The 23,317-nt window shown below is 40.2% G+C and overlaps 3 protein-coding genes across 3 annotated transcripts; 1 reads left to right on the top strand and 2 right to left on the bottom strand.

Annotated features, from left to right (window-relative positions):
- Positions 1-1,466: 1,466 nt before the first annotated feature.
- Positions 1,467-5,293, bottom strand: LOC145913815 (putative serine/threonine-protein kinase nek2). The gene is made up of 8 exons (XM_083001610.1): positions 5,158-5,293; positions 4,486-4,685; positions 3,789-4,262; positions 3,500-3,729; positions 3,277-3,447; positions 3,099-3,203; positions 2,958-3,026; positions 1,467-2,568 (listed from the first exon to the last, which is right to left on the bottom strand). The coding sequence occupies exons 1-8, from the start codon at positions 5,188-5,190 to the stop codon at positions 2,363-2,365; spliced, it is 1,488 nt and encodes a 495-aa protein (XP_082857736.1). The 5' UTR covers positions 5,191-5,293; the 3' UTR covers positions 1,467-2,362.
- A 3,061-nt stretch (positions 5,294-8,354) lies between these two features.
- LOC145896065 (pancreatic lipase-related protein 2-like) lies at positions 8,355-14,496 on the top strand. Its single transcript, XM_082984894.1, has 11 exons — positions 8,355-8,449; positions 8,676-8,887; positions 8,952-9,211; positions 9,288-9,467; positions 9,541-9,784; positions 10,171-10,269; positions 12,160-12,284; positions 12,395-12,545; positions 12,617-12,743; positions 12,889-13,086; positions 13,257-14,496. Exons 2-11 carry the CDS (start codon positions 8,773-8,775, stop codon positions 13,501-13,503), a joined length of 1,746 nt encoding a protein of 581 aa, XP_082841020.1. The 5' UTR covers positions 8,355-8,449; positions 8,676-8,772; the 3' UTR covers positions 13,504-14,496.
- Positions 14,497-16,034: 1,538 nt separating this feature from the next.
- Positions 16,035-22,688, bottom strand: LOC145908168 (uncharacterized protein C1orf87-like). The gene is made up of 12 exons (XM_082995375.1): positions 22,446-22,688; positions 21,543-21,687; positions 21,163-21,274; positions 20,954-21,098; positions 20,685-20,824; positions 20,524-20,617; positions 19,658-19,828; positions 19,330-19,455; positions 18,644-18,804; positions 17,444-17,578; positions 16,974-17,117; positions 16,035-16,584 (listed from the first exon to the last, which is right to left on the bottom strand). The coding sequence occupies exons 1-12, from the start codon at positions 22,565-22,567 to the stop codon at positions 16,397-16,399; spliced, it is 1,683 nt and encodes a 560-aa protein (XP_082851501.1). The 5' UTR covers positions 22,568-22,688; the 3' UTR covers positions 16,035-16,396.
- Positions 22,689-23,317: the final 629 nt, after the last annotated feature.

Here is a 23,317-nt window from a genome sequence, read left to right as displayed (position 1 = left end):
CAAATTCGTGCAAGTGAGTCTAATACGAGCATATTTTATGCAGGTCGGTATTTGTATAAGATACCCAATTATGGATTATTATTAATAAGTAGTTTTGACAGTTTAGATATGTTACTGCAGATGATTGTTTTCCAAGGCAAAAAACGCAAATAAAATGAAACATCGATAAAATTCGATCATGTGGAACCGGTAAAACATCAATGACGCGAACTCACTTACGTTATCTCGTGAGACCAAACCACAGGAAAACTACTACACCGGGTCACAAAGTTTTTTCCAAACTTGATCTACATATAAGTATGTGTAAACAGAAATCTGTGCGAATTTTAATGATTAGGCGTGAACAGGGCCACCGCCTGTTATTTTTGTTTATAAATTTGAAGTGAAATACTACACGAAATCGTAGCGTTAATATTCGCACAGATTTCTATGTTACATAGGCTTATATGTGGATCAAGTTTGGAAAAAACTTTGTGACCCGGTGTAAAAGTATCTTCCCAAACCACTAATCTCTATAGAACATAGAGATCAGTAGACCAGAGACTACTAAGTACTTAGTACTTTCTGTTTTACACACACTCATATGTGGATCAAGTTTGACGAAAACTTTGTGACCCGGTGTAGTAGTACCTTCCGGACCAAACACTTTTTTTTTTAAAAACAATATTTCAAAATAATCTGCAAGTTAGTGTACGTTGTCGGGGGCATCTAACTTGGAGAAGTAGCGCAATAGAGGCTTGGCCACGTGGTGTTATGGTAAACATGCTAAGTACGGATAAACTTTGGTCAGATCGTGACCAGATAGGAGTATGAAACTAAGCTTGAAAGTTCCATTACTTAAATTTATTTTAGACGTCTGTCCTTAGTCTGGGCGAAAGACACACGTTATTTATCATATCACGATGCAGCATCAAACAAAATCTCTTGGCGTATCGTTTTTTTAACAGTTTGTCTGTTAACGGGGCACATAAATGTCTAGCCCCCACGAGTCTAAGGCCATGAATAACACCATTGTTTTCTGTGAACCCGCAAAGGCTTGGTTCTAAATGTCATCTCATGTGATATTCATATAAAGGCCCCGCAGTGAAGCTAATCATTTATTTGACGAGGTTACAATTAGTTTTTTCTAAAGAGCCCGTGTATGAGTAACATGCTTGGCAACGTTATAACGTAGTCTATATCTCCGTGATTCTTTCGCGACGGGCAGTGTATGATGAGCACAAAAACCAATAGAAGGATTTTGACAACGAATAAAATCATGTAATGTGTATTTTGTTCTGACCCCAATCATTAAAAAGAAGACAGCAGAGGTTTTGTTCTGTAAAGGTACGATCACAATCGCAAGATAGTGGCAGCTCTGGGCTGTGCATGCAGTTATTGGGTTGTCACCAATACTTGCAACGTCCCTGATGACGCATTCTGTGGGAGGCCAAATACTTATCTGCAAATTGTCTCCTCAAACTGTCTCTTTGCATCTCTGTGTCATTAGCAAGTAGATTAACCCGAATAAACAGTTTAGATAGCGGTGTCAAATTGACAAGGAAAATAATAAATACAATGTGTGCAATATTGTCACGAATCGACTACTGTCGTAATAAACAATAATCTTTTACGACTCGTTGCTGTGGTGCAAAACACCCATCAAGTTTGTTGTTCATGAAATTGTTCTATATTTGTTGGCAGATGCGCCATATCTATAGCTAAATGTGGTCTATAAAATGCTTCATTTCCAACGCGGAAGTTGCAAGTTATTTATCAACAATACCTCCGCATGATACACTAACGTCATTGCATGACACGTAAACTTCCTCGTCCACTGTTTCAAACAAACGAGGCAGGTTTTCCATTTTTTGTTCGATGGTTGCTACAAAGTCTCTTTTTGTCTGTGTTTTTGAGGTCCATTCGTGTGATGCATTCACGACTTTAATGGCCTCTTCATATGCCAATTTCGCACGACTATAGTAGTTCGCCTTCTGATAAAGGTCACCAGCTTTATCAATCACTTTAGCTACTGGACAGGGCTTGATCTTTAAAGCAGAATTATGTTTTGTCGCTATGTCGTAACACACGTCCGCGATCCTTTCTGCCCAAGAGTAGTCTTCGATGGACTTGATTACACTCAAAATATGATTGAGCACATTGTGGCAAGAAATAACTTTCTCCGTGTATTCAACATTGCTGTCCACCATCTTATTCATGATACCCACGAATATTGGCATAATTTTGTCGCGAATGTCATCGTACTTAAAGTCTTTCACCATTGCATTCGACAGGATTTTGCAAGTAGACGACATGTTTGCAAACCAGAACCGACGATTGGTGCATCCAATTGCAAGTTTGTCATAAAGTTTTGTTGATGCATTCAAAAAGTCAATGGCTTTGGAAAACTCAGCTCTTTTTTCCAATTCGACAGCGCAATGCAACTCATCGTAAGGGAAAATTGATTTCTTGTTGGCATTTTTTTGTCAAGTGCTTTTAACAGTTTGGAGCAGTTTTTCTCCAGTTGTTTATTATCGTCTGGGACTTTCGCAATCTCGGTTATTTCTCGGGCGATCTGTTCCAAATAGTCTGTGGAAATAACAATATCATTATGTTTGGCTCAATGTTTCTGTCGGTACGATGCAACTGGCGTGGAACTAAACCCAGAATATATCCCAATTGAGTCACTATAATTTTAACCATGCCTATTTGTTTTTCTAAATCTTTCATACACGGAATTTGTACATTTACCTTTTTTAATGTTTTGATTAAATGTGGACTACATGCGTGTGTGTGATGTACGATACTTACAAGAGAAAATATCAACATTCAATTTCTACGAGTCAACGCACAGTCATTTGTTTCTTTAATTTTGCTTCAAATCTTAAAGAATATTCGGCCTTATTATTATTTTTAAATATATAAGTTCTATGTAATCGCCTTCAATTATAAATGAAACTCAGTCACAATTTACTTACCTAGGTATTGTGGATCGTCAGTTGTTTTGAATGCAGCAGTTGAAACGAAAGTGTACGAACCGAACGATTCTAAAAACAAGCGTAATATAAATTTTTTCTGAATAAAAAAAGTTCGGTACTGTGTTTAAACTGCATTGTTACTCGAGTGTTGTAAAGATCCGCGTAGTCGACTTCCAACCGAACTGTCAACTGTCCGGGATGAAATAGTTGCATTGCGTTGACGTGCAAAACTGCTGGATGCACTTTCTACAAATATCAGTGGATACAAATCTCATGATGACAATTATTGTATTTAGTGCTTGCAGTTTGCTCGTAATACCGTTTGATTGCATCTCAATGAACTGGTTGCGGAACTCCGTCAAGTCAACACATGCGTGATTTGGAGAAAGTTCAAGAGGTCTTCCTTTGAGAATTCTACATATTTTTTTCCACTCGCAGTGTATTTGGAGACCGCTGCATGATTTCAATTGCAAAGAAGCCTCTCGGAAAACTGCAAACAATTGAAAACAGGGAAGCCTTGATTTTAAAGACTGTAAACTCACCTTCCCCGCTGGTCGGCCGCATGCAAGGTTCTTCATTCCAACATTGGATCATCGTTTGTTTTAAAAATGAAATAATATTGTTTTGATAGAGACGGTGAGTGTATATATTCTCGACTACATTTAAGTCGGGTCTCAACCTTCCTGCAAGTATATGGCTGTGAAGGCGGATGCTGTTTGCCCCATCATAAACAGGTTTTCTGGTCAACATTTCGTAAATATTCATGGATAAACTGAAATTGTGAAACCCTGTGTAAAGACAAAATTCAACAACGCCAATGTCAACGCATACCCGAACATGTCCATCGACGGGAGTTTGCTATTGGACACATTTCTTAAAAATTCAGGAGCGACGTATGCCAGGGTATATTGTGTTGACTGCTTGAAATCTACGGATTCGAACAAGATTGATCCGCCCCTATTACCAATTGAGTTACGAACGTTGGCCGAACCAAAATCGGCTAGTTTTATCACGAAATTATTAGTGAATAAAACGTTGGGAGGTTTAAGGTCGCCGTGGCAAATAACGGTTTCAACAAGGTAAGTATGCAAGTAATCCAACGCACAAGTGATTTGGCGGACGACACACAGCCAAATATCAGGTGATATCTCCGGATTTTTTCCGGAGAAAATAAGTTCTTGCAATGATCCACCATCGATGTATTCCATTATGATGGCGATGCAATTCCCCCAACTCGTGACGCCAAGAACTTTAACGATGTTGTCATGATATAATTTGCTGAGAATGTTTGCTTCTCCTGATAAGCTGAAACAAACACGGAGACAAAGAAATAATTTTTTGATAAATAACGATGTGTAGCAAACTATTTATTTCTAAAGTATGAACACACAGATCACAAACACAAAGAATTTAACCTTGTTAGACTCATTCACGTATAATTCTATATCCTAATCACAGAAAGTGGATGCATGTAAGTTTGCAACAAAGAACTATAAAACAAAGGACCAATTCAACTGTTCAAGCTTACCTCTCCAGTCTACATTTTTGCTTACTGCTGTTTCCAGTAAGGTTGTAACATTTGGCCACCACTGTATCGTACTCTTCATGGTAACACCGCCGAACATGACCATACGAACCACAACCCAAGTAATCGTCTTTGTTGTAACTTGTCTTAAATGTTTTGGGACTAAGCGTGGGCAACTTCCTCGTAAAAAACCGATGGTATTTCTAGTTTAGGGAATAAAAAATCGTCAGTGATGACTCATCGAGTTTATAGGGGACACCTTCAGGTCGACTGCTCAGGGAGCCCATAATCTTTCATCATATGAATCAACACTTTTGCTACAAAGTTCATTTTGTTTGGAGAACTGAATATTATTATAATGACTGAATGAATTAAAACAAGTTGCATTTACTGCAATCCATCTATTATGATGTCAAAAAAGTAAGATTTACAATAAGTTGATGCAATAATAACTTACTTGTTAGACTACTGACTATAACAGCTGTTAAGCGAGTGTAATATAATTTACATGCATTTTAGATATCGGTTTAGCCTCAGACGGTCTAGCTAGGGAAACCCAGAAGTAAAAAACGTTCTCACCGCACTGCAGTCAAAACTCGCTTTTATGTAAGTATATTGCTACTGGAAGAATTTCCCTTGATTGTTCTGTCGCTAAGTCAACAATAATAAAGTTACCTTGTCCGTTTCTGGATTTTTTGGTTGATCCATGAACGTGCGTCTGGACCGAAAAAACTTACATTCACAAAAAGTAAGCAGCCAGTCCGCACTGTTTGGGACTTTCTGGCTGAAATAAAACAGTCTGTTCCGCTTCTGTTTTCTCTTTGAAACAACCGACAACGTAAATTCGTTTAAAAAACACCTAAACATCTTTTTGTTAGATCGTGACCAATGAGGCTGCATCGTTTCGTTTTAAAATTGGATAAATATCGAAAAACATACGACACTTCTTTTTAGTAGAATTCGATCCGTCGTTATTTTCTTGCAGTATTTTGTGTTCACTACACGGAAAGGTAACGTATGCAAACTTTCATCGCCGGGGTGGGCAAACTTTTCCACTAACGACAAAAATTATAAAAATTTTTATAGTCGGGCCAGTTCAATCGTTTAGAAATACAAATGCACTGCGGATTAGAACGGTAAAACGTCAATGTCCCGCGGATTTGGCTTGCTTATATACTGTTGCTTAATACTGCTCTTCTGGCAAACTTTATTGTATTTACGTTTCTCGACGTTTCGGCTATTATGCAACAGCCTTCATCAGGAGGAAGTATCTAAGTCTACCACAGTGGACAATTTGAGGCACATAAACAAAAACGCTACAAAAGAAAGAAAAAGTGAAACAACGAAAAAGCGATAAGGGCGAACACACCTGCACAGTATACTTATCACTAACCGCACGGTTTTTATAGATACTTCCTCCTGATGAAGGCTGTTGCATAATAGCCGAAACGTCGAGAAACGTAAATACAATAAAGTTTGCCAGAAGAGCAGTATTAAGCAATAAATATGCCTGGCAGCATCAGTAACAATTTATTTGCTTATATACGTTTATATGTTAATTAAAACTAATCATAAAGAATAATCATAAAACGTTATAAAGGCGAAATTAAATCAACTCTATTTTTTGCGGTATTATGGGAACGAACTCACAGCCATAATTCAAATGAAACCTCCGATATTGTTCAGGATAAAGTAAGTTCTTGCAACAACCCACCATCTATGTATTTAATGATGGCGATGCAATTTCACGCAATTCTACCTAACTATTAAATATGAATTGTTTAAGGCATATATCTAATATTTGTCCTGATTTGTGACTGTGCATGCTTCCTTATTTTTAGACATTATCGTCCTAGTTTCGGTTTCAGATCGATGGCATCAGACATGGCCTGATACGATTGCAGAAAAGCACTAAAACAAATGAGATGGAACAGTTACGAGCTTAACTCTTTGGTCAATAAGGTTGTAACATTTTGTCACCACTTCAATCTTTTATGATTAAACGTAACCAACTTCCTGGTAAAAACCCGCTGTGATTCTTTTAAGAAATGAAACAATCATTGGTTGGGACGCGTTTTTCGGCATGGTAAACAAGAGTGCATGCAATGTTTTTGTGGGTAAAACACGCGAAATTAACGTGTTTACGACTAAAATAATGTATAGCTGGATAATGGTACAGATGGAACAAAAACCACATGTTAGGCCTCTCTTTATAGCGAGTTTGGAGTAATGTATGATAACTAACTTGCATTTTATGTAAGTTATTGGTTTTATAAACCTTTTGCTCTGCCACAAAAGCCAAAAGGTTATATTCTTCCTGTATATATTGTTACTGAAAGAAAAGAAAAATTCTGTCACCAAGTCAAAAGTCATACTATCTTCCCAACGTCAAGCATAAAACAAACGTCCTCCGATAATCAGAAACTTCGCTTAATCCGGACGAATCTGTCCGTCAAATCGAATCCGGCTTCACTGAGGTTTACTGTACATTTGTACAAGCAAAAGTTACATTCAGAACAAAAACTGGCAGCCAGTCGTTGCGTTGCCTCCAAGTGTTGGTTCGTGACCTCAAAATGGTTGGGAAACACTCCGTTAGATAGCGGTGTTGAGCAAAAAATGCAATGCGCTGATCTTACCGCCAATCCATGCATATACAAAGTTGTTTTATTTTCTCCCCGGACTTTCTCCCAAAACTTTAATGATATAACAATGTCAACGTACGGACGAACATTTATTTTCATCATGTAATGTCTTATTGACCTGAATACTGCAGTACCTTTAAACGTACTGCTTCTGTTAGTAGAGCGCCACTCAATGTTTATGTGGTAGCTAAGTTGCAGGCAAATAATCTCAAGGCTGCGCAGAAACATTTGTGAAAAATCTCGGAAATATCTCGAAACGTTATTCTAAAACGCAGTGGGGACAATATTAAGATATTGTTTAACGCTAATTGTGTTGGTTAACACATAAAAAGTGATTGAAATTACTTCTAGAACAACATCTGTCAGCTTCTGATAAGAATACGGCTTCACTGATGTCAAAGAAGCGTCAGTGGCAACAAATGCTTTCCCCAAAACGTATATTTCAGATTGTTTTGAATTGATTGTTGTGTTACAACCACAATTGTTTTCGCACAAACAGGTTAGTTCAGTTAGTTTATGGACCGCAAAGATTTACATTCTTTTCGTTTGAAGTAGTCTCAGTTTTCCACAACACCCATAAAAGTACTTCACAGCATTACCAAAACCACCGCTATACATTTCTCAGGAGTGACTACAGTGACGGGCAATCGGGCATGAATTAAAGTAATGGCAGAGCCATTTAGAAAAACGTCGATGGAGTTTACTCCAGGACATACTGCGGTTTGCTATTCGAGGTTACCTTAGGTCATTCCATACAAATTTACTGTAACATTCGTTCAAACACAGCACTGCCATTTGTATATCGATCTATGAAGTCCCTTCTAGAAGTGTGTAAGCTTATACTTGACTAAGTTGAGTTATTTCTTGTTCTTTGGCCTAAACGACCATAGTTAAAACTTTCGGTGATTAACCTTGTGTCGTTGCGCATATCAAAAACTACTGCGCACTTTTGTAATCCTGAAACTTTAGTAAACATTACATACATGATTTTAATAGTTTATCTTGCTGTCAGTCAAGAAATATCACATTTAAACACCAAGAATGCAAGGACAGCGTATCATTCCACTACGAACTCAGGCGTAGTTGTTCTCCGGCCTTCTGATTGGCTGACAATGCATCGCCTGACCCCGTGTCGTGAATTGGAAAGAACGTACTACGGGGTCATCAGAGCGTAAAAGCCGGTTGAGAGGCTGTGATGTCGGACAGTCTGTACAGACATGCTTTGACTTCGTTTGAGTAGTATGCATGAGGCACTTATAGGTATGTCAACTGTCAATTGTCTGCAGGCAGGCTGTGAAACGCAGAGGATCTGGGTTTAGAAAGAAGTAAATAGTATTTTTTTGGTGGACTATTTAATACTATTAGATAAAGATGAAATGTCGTGTTTATAGCTTTCTTACATACTGAATGTCAATGATAAATTAGTTAGTACGAAACATTTTTGTATGTTGCCTACTATATAAAATGTAAATGAGCAGCGCAGATAATACAAAATATGCCTAATGTTTAAAATATGGAAACATATATAATGTAGCCTATTTTTTGTTTCAGATTCTAGTTTCATTGTGTTGTTCAGTTTTCCTAACTTTTGCTTAGAGAATACACACCATCATTTGCTCACTATTCAAAGTATCCGTACGCATCGGACATGCATAGTGGAGCTTCATTTAAATTTGACACATCTTCAGTGGCGCAAGGGAAGACATGCGTAAAACTACTGCTCTTTTACCTGGCCATTGCATTCCACACAGAAAAAACTTCAGGTACCTATATTTGTCTGATTGCTCGAAAGTTGAAAAACATAAACCCGTAATTCTTTGATTTTAGGCCTGAAGCACAAACGTTCGATTGGAATCGAGAACAAGCAGACTGTGTGTTACCAGCACCTCGGATGTTTCAGCGTCCTACCACCTTTTTCGCCTAAAATGCCATTGCCTATGTCACCGGAGCAAATACAAACCAAATACTTTCTGTACACCCGCAATAATTCGAAAGACGGCCAAGAAATTATACCAGAACGGAAAAATCTCACTAACTCGCATTTCGACCCATCGAAACCGACCAAGATCATCATTCACGGATATGCAGTGAGTTGGCGAAAACGCTATAGACATGAATATGATGGCTTGACGATTGCGTCGCCTAAACTCATTTATCTTTTAGTTTATCGAAGCACGACTTGCAAAATGGGTTCCCGAAGTGACGGAAGCCATTCTGTACAAAGAGGACGTAAACGTGATACAAGTTAACTGGGTGGTTGGGGCGCATGTGGCTTACGACAACGCCGTTTCGAATACGAGGGTGGTGGGTGCCCAAGTCGCCTACCTCATCAAAACTCTACTGGTAAGGATTGTTGTACTTCGACGGTTATTTTCGCCAAGTCATAAATACTAAATCTATGATGTTGGTCGCACAGGCGGAACAAAACGCGAACGCCAACGATTTTCACTTGATTGGGTTCAGTCTTGGCGCCCACGTCGCCGGTTTCGCTGGAAAAAAGGTTCAGGAAAGTGGTAAACGCCTGATGGTGGGACGTATCAGCGGTCTCGACCCAGCCAACCCCGGTTTTAACTACGACAACTCCACCGTACGACTAGATAGGACGGATGCGAAGTTTGTCGATGTTATACACACAGACACAAGCACATTGTTTGGCATGGGTAAGTACCAGTATTATACCTAATCGATATATCTTTTCTATTTACTGACACGGTTTCATTACTCTAGCTGCTAGACTAGCATGTTGCCCAAATGTTGCTCTTTTATGTCCACACATTTAGCATCTCCGCTTTGGTGCGTTCCTTTCAGCCGTTTTCGTTTTGTGCCGTGCCCATAATGGTATGTACTCACAGTGGGCCACGCGCGAACACGTTGGCAGTGTAATATGATATGCGTAGGGCGTTTGCGCCGTTCAATTAACCCTACGAAGTTAGTCACGGGACTGTTGATTCGGCGCTTTTGAACTGTGGCTCACCGGAAATGTCGTCTCTGTTTTAGAGCCCTTTTTATCAATTAAATCGGATCATGCAATTAATAACTTTTGCAGCTAATGGAATCAACCGAAACCTCGGGCACGTTGACTTTTACCCCAATGGAGGTGCTGACCAAACTGGATGTCATGATGGCTCAAAGCACTGGATCAAAGGTATTTTCGTTTTCCATCTTATTGGTAATAACCACAGCGCAGTCCGCCATTTTTCAGCGGGTAACTATTGTAAGTTTGACGCCGTCAGTCTGTATGGACGTTGTCACGTGGGAATTAACGCGTGACCTTGCCGCCAAGTATTCACGTCTAATCTTAGACCTATATATGACGTCATGGAAGGCACTAGTACGCATTCCCACGTCATCGCACAGAGGGAAAGTGATTCGCGAAGCGCGAGGGGCGTGGCAGGATGCTAGGAGCTTAGGGAGCCTAGGTTGTTAAGTTTAGGCAGAAATATCGATTCTTCCTCTGCCATGGCATATTATGAAGCGTATGTTATCGCAATTGCTTGTGTTGTTTTAGGCGCAGAAGTTTCAGTTTTTCTTTCGTTGATCGGTCTGTTGTAAAGTGTGTGCAAGCTACATATTACAAGTGGCCACTCGAGTGCAAAACATACATAGTGCACAAACATTGCAGTATACGGCTGGAACGCGCATTTTCAGCACGTGCACTTCCATTGTCAGTGCTAATTAATGGTGACATGACATGCACTTCTCTGTCACGTCGGCGTCAGAGTAGTGACTTTCAGTCAGTCGGTTGTGGTCCAACGAGCTTCCGCGATGTAAAGAATTCCGGCGGATATTACGTGTTTCGTGCTTATCTGTGGCGAATAATTCTTTTACAAATATGGATCGCGTCGCTTTTGCCATCACTTCGTCACACTTCCGCACTGAATTTTTCCAGTCAATCGGGCGTATTCCATTCAGTGACGTCAATAAGATGTCAAACATTTGTCGAGCACAAGTTGTTTCTCTCTTAAGACGCGGAAATCTGTGTGTACATTGGGACATAAAAATCTCTACAACGTCCGCGAATTCAGTAACCCCTGAATCTGTGTCGCACGTGACTCTGCCGTCATGGGCACCCCGTGATGACACGTTGCGTAGCGACGACGCCCATCGTCCGATTGTTTCGTCCACTCGACTATGCCATTGAGGAATGTCCTTTAGCCAATAGGAAAAGCGCATTGGATGCCGCGTCACATTGCCCTAGAGTGACCTATTGATTCATCGCTTTCGCCGGTTCCAGTTGGTTACGTGTAGTAAAATCAACCGGCGACTTTGTTCGTTGAACGAATGGATTGACGACTTTTTTTATGCGCGTGGCGCGTAGTTACTTTGTGCCATATGGGTAGCTTGCACTGTATTAAGCGTAGCACAAACATCCGATTGAGGCAGTTTACGGCGGCGGGTTACTCGAGATCACCGCCAACCAAGCGGAAAATACTGCGCATTAACCGCAACACGTCACGTCGGGCTGCCGTTTTGTCGGGGTTATTGTGTGTCACGTATGGGAACCATCGCAAGATGTTTAGGTCGATGATGTGACGCGTGAAAATCGCGAGGTATCGACCTGTTAAGCACACTTGCATAAAAATCCTTCGGCGCCTTGCTTGCGAACCGTTTACTTGTCGCTGGTAAATCTTGGCTTGCCTGGAATAAACAGTCAGCACCGCATTTTGACACGAGCTGAACTTGCGCCGCGAAACGTGAAACAACATACGCCCGCGGGGATTCTATGTTTTGCCTTCGCGTGGGCGACCTTCCGCTTTTCGCTCCTTCGACGGAAAAGTTTCAGAGTAAACGCGATTTAGTTTTTTTAAGATCAAAACGCATTGGGTTTGGTGGTTCAGCAATTGTTTGTTTGGTAGTCAGCAACAAAAACTTGTACAATGCAAAAACAATACAATGCATTGTTGTTCGGTAACAACACCAGAATCTACTTTATAAACCTAAAATACCACGGTTGAATCCGTTATAGAAGCAAACATTTGGATCATGCACGAAGTGGTTTAATGATCGGCTTTTTTACGACGCTATTTTATTACAGCTGTCACCGACGCAACAATGTGCGATCACTTGCGGGCCACCAAGTTGTTCAAGGACAGCATTAACGCCGTAGACCCACAACACACAATGGACGGATACAAATGTGAAAGTTTCGAAAAATTCAAAGTAAGTGCGGCGACTGAGTGTAGTTTGTTCACACAATGCGTATTTATCTTAGAAATCCGCAAGTTCATTGTATTTAATAAAATTAATGGGAGTTTTGTTTGCGTTTTCAGCGTGGCAACTGTCTTAGATGTAGGGGCCGCGGTGGCCGATACAAAGGCGGAAACCGGTGTCGGCTGATGGGATACTGGGCAACACCCCTTCGCGGAAAGAAAAACCAAGTTCAGTATTATCTCGTTACAGGCGCGCAGGCCCCGTTCACAGGTTGGTAATTGTTTTAATTCAACACCAATTTTTTGTTCTCAAATTCGTAACCATGTGTGTGTTTTTTTTAGTGAAACACTACCAGGTTCAAATTCACTGGTGGAATCACACGGATGCTTCGCCAAGCGGCTTCAAGGCAAAACTGTTTTTGACGTTGCACGGCGAACGTGGAAGTTCTTCGGAAATATCGTTAAACGAGTAAGTTTGCCGGATGATCACGATTTAAATTCCCCTTCTTCATGTACTTCAAACGGACGCGTGACTTGGGACCATCGTCAATGGCGCCTAAAATACCTGCAATGGCCCTATTTTCAGCGTAACTTAGGTTGTTTTCTAATTGCAGCGGTACCACCTTCCACGTTGTTGCCGGCCAAACTACAAGGTTCCTGGTTACACAAGACAGTGAGGAGGACGTCGGACGCATCGAGAGCATTACGTTTCGCTGGGAGCAGCCTTCCTGTTGGAACCTCTTCTTCAACTGTCACCGAGAGAACGTGAGACTGAAGCGCATCAAAATCTTCGACGCATCAGAGCAACACCGGTGGGTTTTTCGCACATTTCTCAATTTTGTCGTTTTTTTGTGTATCCGGTTTCGGACACTTAAAGACACCGAAATTTTATGACAGGAAACGCCTTACAAAGAATAATCAGAAATTTGAACACAAATATAACACACGTGGCCAACATTGTAAATTCGTGTCCTCATTGCAGTTACATGTACACACCGATGGCTGGAAGCAGCAAAGGACGCTCGAAAACCAAAGAAGTTCTCCCCGACACACCGCTCGAACTGATACGTCGCCAATACAAAGAACCAGCGCCGCGTAACGGTCTCGTTGTTCACCCGCCAATCGTCAACCCCAAATTAACGGAAATTGCTTCCGAATCCGACACTTCAAAACCTTCAAGTGAGCTTGTATCGTCGCCCATGGCGAAGACGGAACACACAACAGATTAAGAGGAGCTTTGACGCGCACGCCAAGGACAAGACGCGAGCTGAAATACCGGCCTTCGGGAGGCCATAGCGCGCCGTTTCGGAGTAAAGATGCACGCCAAATAAAAGTGTCTCAGCATCAAGTGAGTGCAGATGAGATGGTGGCCGAGCTTCACGCTCAAGGCCGAAACAGTTGCATTGCACATAGTGGTACCATTTGTCCCATTTCGTTTCTTTCAACGCCACAAAAACAAAGTTTAGTATTTATTTTATTTATATTTATATTCATATTGCTAAAATTATTTATTGTCGCCACGTACAGAATCGTTCTGTACAACACGCGCCCGCTGAGACAATTTGGTGCCGCGTGTGATGTGAAGTACGAAACAACATCCGTTTATCCACCACTGTGCGTCCATACCTGCTGTTGTTTCTCCCCTGCGTATGTATTTCGCCTGACGTGTTCGCTGCTGCTGGCCCGAACCCTAACCGACCAGTGACGTAACACTCTTCTTTGACGTTACCTCTCTTGTATCTAAGCAACCGCGCTTTGTGAAATGAATCAGCAACAGTTTTCATGCGCTGTTTTCCGGTGGACGTGCATACATCCGTTTCGACTTGCTCTCCAATTTCGGCTTGTTCTCGCACAAGTGCCTTATAGAAAACCGAAAAAAACACAACACGCCGACTGCCTCTCCTTCTATGACGTGATTACCAATTTCACACACATGTATGTTGACCCGGCCCCTGTAACTAAATTTGTGCAATAGATGGCCGCTCCACTGACGAAGGAAAGACGCTTTCAAATATTGCAAACCGTCGTTTATCAACAAGAATGTCGTGCTTTCGCCACTCTGCGTTTTGATTTGATTCTCTGTGCTGTGTACGAGGAATGTTCAGCGGCACAAAATTGTTCAATATTAGCGTTTCGTTCACTGTGAAACTTCTTTTGGTTATCGCGATTTTTCGTTTATGGTGATTACCGTGTTTTCTGTATGACAAAAAAAAACTGATGAAAAAGAATAAGGTTGTCTGTTTTGTCTGAAGCCCATGTAGCAGCCATAAATCACCCACGCATGGTTAAAAGGGCATTGTTTTCATTTCGAGAGCTGACGTTGCAGAATGGAATACCCAGCTTCACCTTGTGCCTAAATAACGAGATGTTATGTAAGTTACAAGGATTAGGTTTCAAAATAGTCGACCTCTCACTGAGAGTAGCAGGATATCGAGCTTTTGTTTTCATTTGGGTGAACACATTATGTAGGGCTGATATTACACTCACACCCCCATGCCCAAGAGAGCAAAGTCGATTTTTGCCTCTTCCAATCGTTTATGTGGGTCGACTTTGCCCAGGGTGGATGGTGGGCGTTGAATGTTCGGCACGCCAGTTGGAAAAAATGTCTTGCACTGGACTTTCATCACGATTTATATTGGGTTAAAAAATTGTGTTTCGATTTTGTTCAAACCCCGTGGCTCGCACGAACAAATGCAAATAAAAAAGTTCTTCTAAGCAACGACCTGCGAAGGATTTAGTTTTAATTGATCAGGAGCTTTCCATTGATTTATTCTGACGGCCGAGGTCGAGATATCCCGTTTGTATCGAAACGTGGCATATGGCTGGTCGTCCGAAGCAATTCATTAATGCTTGGTCCGCTATTCATCTGCTTCAAATCGGAGACAGTCGCAGTCTGACCCTGATGAATACGACGATCATGCGCGCCATCACGGCTGTTGGGATTAAATAAAAAAATGAACTGCTTAACCAAGAAAGGGAGAACAGTAACTTAGGGGGGTGTAGACAGCATTGATTTCGCCACACGCTTTGTGCGTACCTGTATCGTTGGATGTGATGTATGGACTACCCCGCAACTAAAATAATAATATTGTGTTGTAACCAAAATAGAACCGGCAACGCCCCCAAAGCGGTGTGTCCAGTGGGAGGGTGAATTACGCTGCATTTCTTTGATAAAAATCCAATTGTGCTTCCCCCACCGAGTAGGAGGAAGTTTTCATAAATTCTTTGTTGTCCCATGTTTACATTCCATGACAACACACTAGACCTTTATGAGAAGGAATTTATGCGCAATGGCTTTGTTGCCAATCTATATACGCCCCACCTGGAAATTTTTTGAAAAAACTGTTTGACAGACGAAATATACGAAAAGATTTTTTCGGTAAATATTAAATTTCCTATAGGTTTTGCGGAAAAACGGTCTGCAATATCGGTTTTAAAGCTTATGCAGTTAACGTTTGTAACCGAAAATTTTGCCGCAATTTTAATCAAAAAAGTTGAAGTTAAGTCACCAACCGAGTACTTCAGAGGTTTGCTACTTTGGGGTTCATTCATCTAACATTGATTGAAAAATCATTAATGTGGATTTCGATCTCTGCAGACCGTAAATTCGAATGCTGTTAATGTTGTACAACAATTGCAAAATTCTGTACACAACGCTGTTTAGTCTAATCAGTTGCCAAATGGTGGCGAATGGACAAAATGACCAGCTGTAATTTTTGCCATAACAGGAAATGTTGTTTGCAAGAAGTTTATTATCGCAAGTGCTATCTATAAAGTAAGGCACATTACATTATTTGTGTACAGGTAGCGGAAATGCGAGGCAATTGAGATACGCAACTTATACATAACACAGTGATAACGCTACTATAGGATTGGAAGCCTAAAAGGATTGTCGCACGCATAAAATAAGCTGCAAGTCTAAAAAACGCGCTAGCTGTAAAATCTTGCTTTTGCGCGTTCGCTTTTGAGAGAAAGAAAAATGCAAACACGGTTACTGCATGTCATGTGTATCTGATAATAGGTCGATCAGAAGAATACCAAACAACTACTCGACTTTATGCTTGCTCTAATACTACGACAAACATATCGACAATATGGGTCGGTCGTCCTTCGGGCTGTCAATCACTCAGCCATGCCTGCGAGGTGTTCAAGCAGTTTGTCGACAGATACCGTTTGATCGGTGATATCTTTGCTGTGTGACGTCACTGCCCGGCTGATGGCTTCGCTCAAGTGACGTTTGGAGAAACCGAGGCCGTATATCAGGTTGTAGTTATTCGCCATTCGCGCAACTTCGCCGCGCGGCAGAGCATCTGCAAAGTATCCGTAAGTTTCAAGGCTTCCACGTTCAAACAAATCAGCACACACAGCGTGGCGTGCCATTCTTAGGCACAACAAAACATCTACTACATGCCGTTGTGTTTGTTGACAGACTGCGTACCATCGCGAAGGGCCTCTATTGGCATGATCCATATTTGGAACGGTAACACAACACAACAGCGCGCTCGCATGGTTTCACGTTTCTTTGTCGTCAACGCAAGGTCATACGCCTCGAGGTATTATCACCGTTAAGGATAAAATTAGCTCAATAGCAACACCGAGCGGATAAAAAACGCAGGAATTGACCCAAGTAAATACAAACCAAAATTTAAAACACGCTGGTTTAGTAGTATTTTCAATGTTTTGATTATATTCTTCTCACCATTTTTGTAAGGGTGGTAGTTACGGAGGGCGTGGGCGAGACGGGTAAAATTTCTAATCCAAGTTTCAGTTTTTCTGACTTCTGCGTCCATCAGTTTTTGTTGATCCTTGACGTCTAAAGGTCTTGGTTCACGCTCATCCCAACCTGTGTTTGATGGCAAAAGCACTGCTGGGTGACATGACTTATTTTTAACAACAGCCTCTTTGGTTGCCCTTGAATACTATTAGGGGATTAAATTGTGCAATGGTGATACCAAATACAACCTGCGTGATCACGTAACACTAAAAATCGACTTTACGCATTTTGAAACGGTTTGTTTAAAATTTTTTAATCATTTTTATTCAAGCCTTCAGAAAGGTAAAGAATGCTAACTATTACCTACGTAACAATTAGACTCGGTAGCAAGCCGTTACGCTAATCCTACTCCGTATCTATTTAATTAACATTCCTGAAAGGAGTTGCCAGTTTACCTGTAGACATGTTGCGGCTCTGCTTGGACGAAGTAGGAGAGGCGGTTACCTCACCTCCGTGACGCGACGAATGAAACCCTTCATAGGTTTTCGAAAAGTTTCCGTCAATTTCCGTTGACCTCCCTGTGACCCCATCTTTAAACATAAGCAAAACGTTTTAATAACGAGCAACTAATCTACATAATACACTTTTTTTGACAAAGCATAATTTTATTTTAGCATAATTTTATTTTACCTCTGAATAGAAAAGTCAAAGCTAAGATTGTGTTAAAAGCGTGCACCACCTTAGCCTTGTCTTTTCTGTTGAAAGTTATAAGCTTATGCGCCTATTTTGCCTTTCTGAGCACATATTAGAGTTGCTGTTTAATCGCCTAATCAACAGTAACAGCTTGTAAGTGGAATTGGTCTTATAAATTGAAACGAAACGGTTAAAACGCATTTAGAGAACAGTGGCAAGCGAGACACATCAAATCGAAACAGCGTTTTTTCGAGTTTTGCTGGGGTTCCAACATTGATGAAGACGCAGCAAATGTATGAAGTCATTGTATGTGCAATCCAACTTGTACAAAACTGTTTTTAAAACTGTTTTTTAAAACTTTTATTTGCGAAACCGTTTTTTACAGCATTCCGGTGGCTGTTTGGTACACAAGGCGATAGTCGTACAAATTAGCTACATATGTAAACACAAGCTTGGGTGACAATTTTAGCGGAAAACAAGCATGATGGGTTTGTCAAGTAGGTTTTAACCCCGAATAACCCGAGGAATTTGTAGGGGTGTTGTAAGCATGTGGGTATTGTAGCCGCATCCCCATGCCGGCACCACGCCACCACGCTAGCACCACGCCACCAACTGTGTAAAGCTGTTTGTTCTCACCAAACACGCGTAAATCATGTGGGCACGGCCACGCCGGCGAGTTATTTACCCACATGACGCGAGGGTTAGTGTGCCCTTGCGTTTTTTCGATTTCTGTAAATCACGTACACAGAGGTGTTTTCGAAAAAAGGTTTTCCGGTCTTCAACCAACGAATGTTTTACATGAAGCTGAATCAACTTTTCTCCGAATTGAAATAAAAATTGTTTCATACGCGTTTGTCATCACTTATTACTAAATCGTTGTACTCTAAATACTACATCAGTGTTCGATGTAAGAGCACACCACGCAGTATTAAAAAAATCAAACATCAATGGCCAAAGCATACTTGGTAAAGAAGCCTCAGTTTGACCATTTTTCCACATTCCGCTCTCATGCTTTTCCACCATACGTTGTGAAGGTGTTCGGGTCGGAGTGGCGTGCTTCTTCACTTCCCCGTGTTCGATTCGCTCATCGGCTCGCATCAGAAGATCAACGAACTCTCTCCAACTACAATACAATGTTTTGCCTCAATAGCGCCATCTAGCTTCCTGACAATCACCATTAAAAAGGTTACTGCACAAAGTTCCTATAGGTTAGCTGATAAGTTAACTATTTAGTTATGATAGTTTTCATTGTGGGGACATGTAATTATTGAACTGTTACACTACAAGGAGCCACAAAAAACTCGAATTTTAATATTATGTATCTGATTTTTGCTACTTGGTATGTTTTCTATCTAAATGGGTTTGTACGAAAATCTTTCAATTAGAGGTTGGTCAAGGATAAGTGTACCTAAAAGTAGTTTACATTATTCGTTAAATGTACCTTCTCATTTAACACAATGGCATAGTTCACTTGACAATACTGTTCGGAAAGTTTTAGCAAACCAGCACAGTTTAGTCTGGTGTTTTTTTTTACTTCTAATTTTAAATGTTTAGTGTTTGTAAACTCTTTACCAGGTGCAAAATTGCAAAATTTTCACAGACAGGAAAGCACTTAAGCGAAACACCACAATTTTGTAACCAGGCTTACTTTATATTTCCGTGGGACGTTTCTGTGTATTGCAACATCTTCAAGATAACGGAACTGGTCAGTGGAAGTCGTTGCTCAACGCAGATTTTTTCAACTGTGTACGAGGGAAGCTCTCCGTTCGCCAGTCTGTAAAAGCATTCACACATTTTTATCAAATTTTAAAACCTAGTTTGATCGAAAATAAGGGAATTTACAGCAAAATTTTCCCAGCTATTGTGAAAATATCCAAACGAAGTCAGCTGAATATGCTTTGGGCTGATCGTTTATAAATTAGCAGTTGTTTCGGTGCGATAACATTTGTAACATTTGACAACGAACAATGGTCTACCTGTCTGCAGTGGTAAACGCAGCGTTCAGGTCTCGAACGTTGATTTCTTCCGAACCACTAAGTTGGACACGAAGCAGACTCAGAAGCTTTTCATCCTTTTCGCTACCAGGAGCTGGAAGGGGCGTCGCGCTCTTTTTCACGCTCGATTTGCGTTCCACAGACGGTGCAACACTACACGTGGGCATGCTTTTAATTACTAATTAGCGTGCTTTGTTAACTTTTGGTGGGCGTTGGTAACAGTCCACATTTTTGTGTGACAGAATGATACTTAAAATGCTTCGTTGGTTACAAATAGTGTGTGGGTAGGTTTACACAATGAAAAGTGTTTGTTTCACAAATGACTTCTAGTGTGGAACACGAGGATCTGAACCACCAACTCCAGAGGGGGATCTGGGGATCACTGCGCTTTTTGGTGGTTCTATTTGAGTACGAAATTGATGATGCCCATAGGGCAAAATATATTTTCCTATATTATGCAAGGCTGATGCTGTATTAAAACAAGTGATTTTTGCTTTGTGTGCGTTACCACAATATTTCTTGGCACAAAAACATTACACAAACTATTTACTGCCACATTGTTACAAACCCGCATGAACCATGTCATAATTGCCATTATTTTGTATGAATGCAGTGGACATATTTAAACCCAAATTTTTGTGACATTAATAAATGATGAGTTGAGTTGGCGATGCCATTGCTAAACCTAATTGTATACAATTTAAGACATAAGCACCATTCACAATGCTTTTGCCTATTCAGTTTATGGCTCCACAAACCACTTAAAGTATCTATTGATGATTATGGCTAAAGTATGCATCATACCACATTACACGACTACAATTAGCTAAGAATTAACATTTACTTACTCTGTAGCTTTAAGTTTTTGTGGTGACGATGACAAGCACTGAGACAAAAACTGAAGCAGTTTTTCGTACTTGACTGATCTGCTTTCATTCCTGTCTGAACAGCAAAATGACATTTTAATTGCAAAATTTCACTATGAAAGGGTGACAGACAGTTCCAGTACCTCTAAATTTGTGCAAAAGCATTTTAAGTGTGGACATTTTAATTGGAAGGTCATATCTCATAGCAACCAAATTAAGCTGGGCCTCATTAACTGAACCCGTGAGGTGTCGATCAAATCCAGTCAACTCAATGTACATGTCTCTACAAATAAAGGTTAAGCATAAAACAATAAAATACTTTCAGATAATAAAATGTTGCAGTAATGTACAGATAATAGTTAAATGGTTCAAAAATACTTTTAAAGTGCTGCACACAAATGAACAAACATACTTTAGCTTATCATGTCTAAATCCATTTAGCTGATGCGCAACAAGTGCATCTAAAGAAACATCATCATTATGTTGATTATCAATATGCTGTGAATTTGGGTAAAAATCCTGTTTGAAAAACTCATCTGGATGTGCTGCTGTATTTCCTAAAAAACACATGCGTATGCTTGAATATAACATGGCAAAATGTGAACCACAAAACAAACATACCAGGAGGTTGGGATGCTCCAATCGGTGGTAACACAGGGTGTTTATTGAGAAGTGGTGCACCATGTCGGAAAGATCTGCTGCGATCACCATTGGGAGATGTGTATGAAGTCACCTGAAATATTAGTCAATAATTTAATGATTCTCATAATAACAGTAATAAAAAATATTCGTTATAATTCTACTTCTATATTTGACTTAAAATAATGTGGCAAAATTTGCAAAAAAGTCTGACACCAAAACTTGTTACATTTGGTCCATTCCTGATTATTTTAGCAAGAAGTTTTCTATTTGCAACAAACACGGATAACAGTAAAACTGTTATTATAACAATTTCTTTAACATAGGAGTTGTTTTTATTAGAAAGTAGTGCTGTTGGCAACCTCTCTTGCAATTTGGTGCTGCTTGGCTGTATTGAAACCATGCTGCTGGTCTGAAAAAGCATAACTTCTAAACATGGGCTGTGTAAGCATTGATGGTGTCCCATGTGGTCCTCTGGGTGGGGAAATAGTCTCTTTGTGTTGAAATCTGACAGACAAAGCATGTTTAGAATAGGAACAGTTAATAAAATCAAACAATTGTTAGAAATTACAATACTGAAACTAAAGTTTTAGACTTTCGTTTTTAAAAGTGTAAATTAGATCAAGTCTACATTTCCAATAAACTAGAAATACAACTTTCCAATATTTCTGAATCACTTTTTATCCATTGGATTGGAAACAACTTGAATATTTAGGACTTTGACTAAAATCCTGACTTCCTAACCTGCCTGATGTCAACAGCAGTGTTTCTACAAATTTATTTATGGAAAAGTGCCTGGCTTTCGTGATTGCATTTAGAATTCGTATTTGCACTTGTGCACACAAAATCTTGTCATGTGTAACATAGCTTCAGTATTCTATTGTGTATTTCGTTTACTTTTGTATGTTGAGTATTTTCATGTTTGTGCAAACTTTACATTGGCAACCTGACCGCTGTGCGTTGTACTGTTCACACTAACTATAATAGCAATAAGTGGTCGTGCGGGTTCTAGCAAGCGATAAATGTTTTTTTGTGAATCAAATCACATGTAAAACAGATTGGAATAAGTTTTTGTTAATGAGTACATAATTACGAAAAAAAGTTGCGCCTATAAGCTGGGCATTGCATGACACTTTGTGTATATACGTAAAATACAATACTTGAAGGCATAGCAGCATATATAGATGCTTCTCAGTAGTTACAAATGTAAATACATGTCACAAAGAAAAGATGCAAACACAACTATTTTTACTGCGTGCACCCACCCTGCATTGGGATCATTATCACTGTCAGCCAACACTTCCACACGTTTTCCGCCCACTATCTTAACCTCCAAAACTGGTGTGTTGTCAGTCCCAAAAGGAGCATTTTGCGTGACCCAATTCATCACCAAACACCATGTAACCAACTTTACAATGTCATGTATTTAAGTAAAGAGCACACATTGGCTTGCGACATTACACCTGCTGCACTGTGTTCGATAGCAATAAATGCCGTTTTGCATTTTGGTGCGGCGCTTCAAGTTGTAGCAACTATTTTAACACAGTTTCAACCTTACAACTGAAGCGATGTGAAATTAAACAATACCGATAAAATTTATTGACACGTAAAACTTCGAGTAAATTAACTTGTCCTTAATTTTGTTTTCAGGTTGTCGGGGTTTTGTTTCCAGCGTTGTCCAACGTTTTTTTCTGTTGTGACAGGATTACAGTTTAGATTAGGTTGGTGGTAGACTAGAATTGGGTTAATCAGGCAGGGGTCGCCAACTTCCCAACCACCATGCCGCGGGCAATAACGGTCTGTAAGTCATCAGTTCAGGCAGAAAGTACAAATTCCTGGTCCTAATATAAGTATAATCCAGCCACGGACCACTGTAACATACGTCACAGAAACCAGTATTTGTATTAGGACATATTTGTATTAGGACCTACCTCAGAGAAAAATTCATTTCGTTTCCAGCATTGCAAAAGCAATTACAAGCTCTGCAAAAGCAAATACAAAAATTATAAACATAATCCCATAATGTGACCCAAATGATTTATCCATCGAATGATTTCGAGTAAAGTGATCCATACAACATCCTGTTTACCACATAAAATGATCTCCTATGCTTATGTCACACCACACCTTTGTTCTT

The sequence above is a fragment of the Ascidia mentula genome, chromosome 1 (genome assembly GCF_947561715.1).
Source record: "Ascidia mentula chromosome 1, kaAscMent1.1, whole genome shotgun sequence".
Taxonomy (NCBI): domain Eukaryota; kingdom Metazoa; phylum Chordata; class Ascidiacea; order Phlebobranchia; family Ascidiidae; genus Ascidia; species Ascidia mentula.
This window is presented reverse-complemented; position numbering and strand designations above follow the sequence as displayed.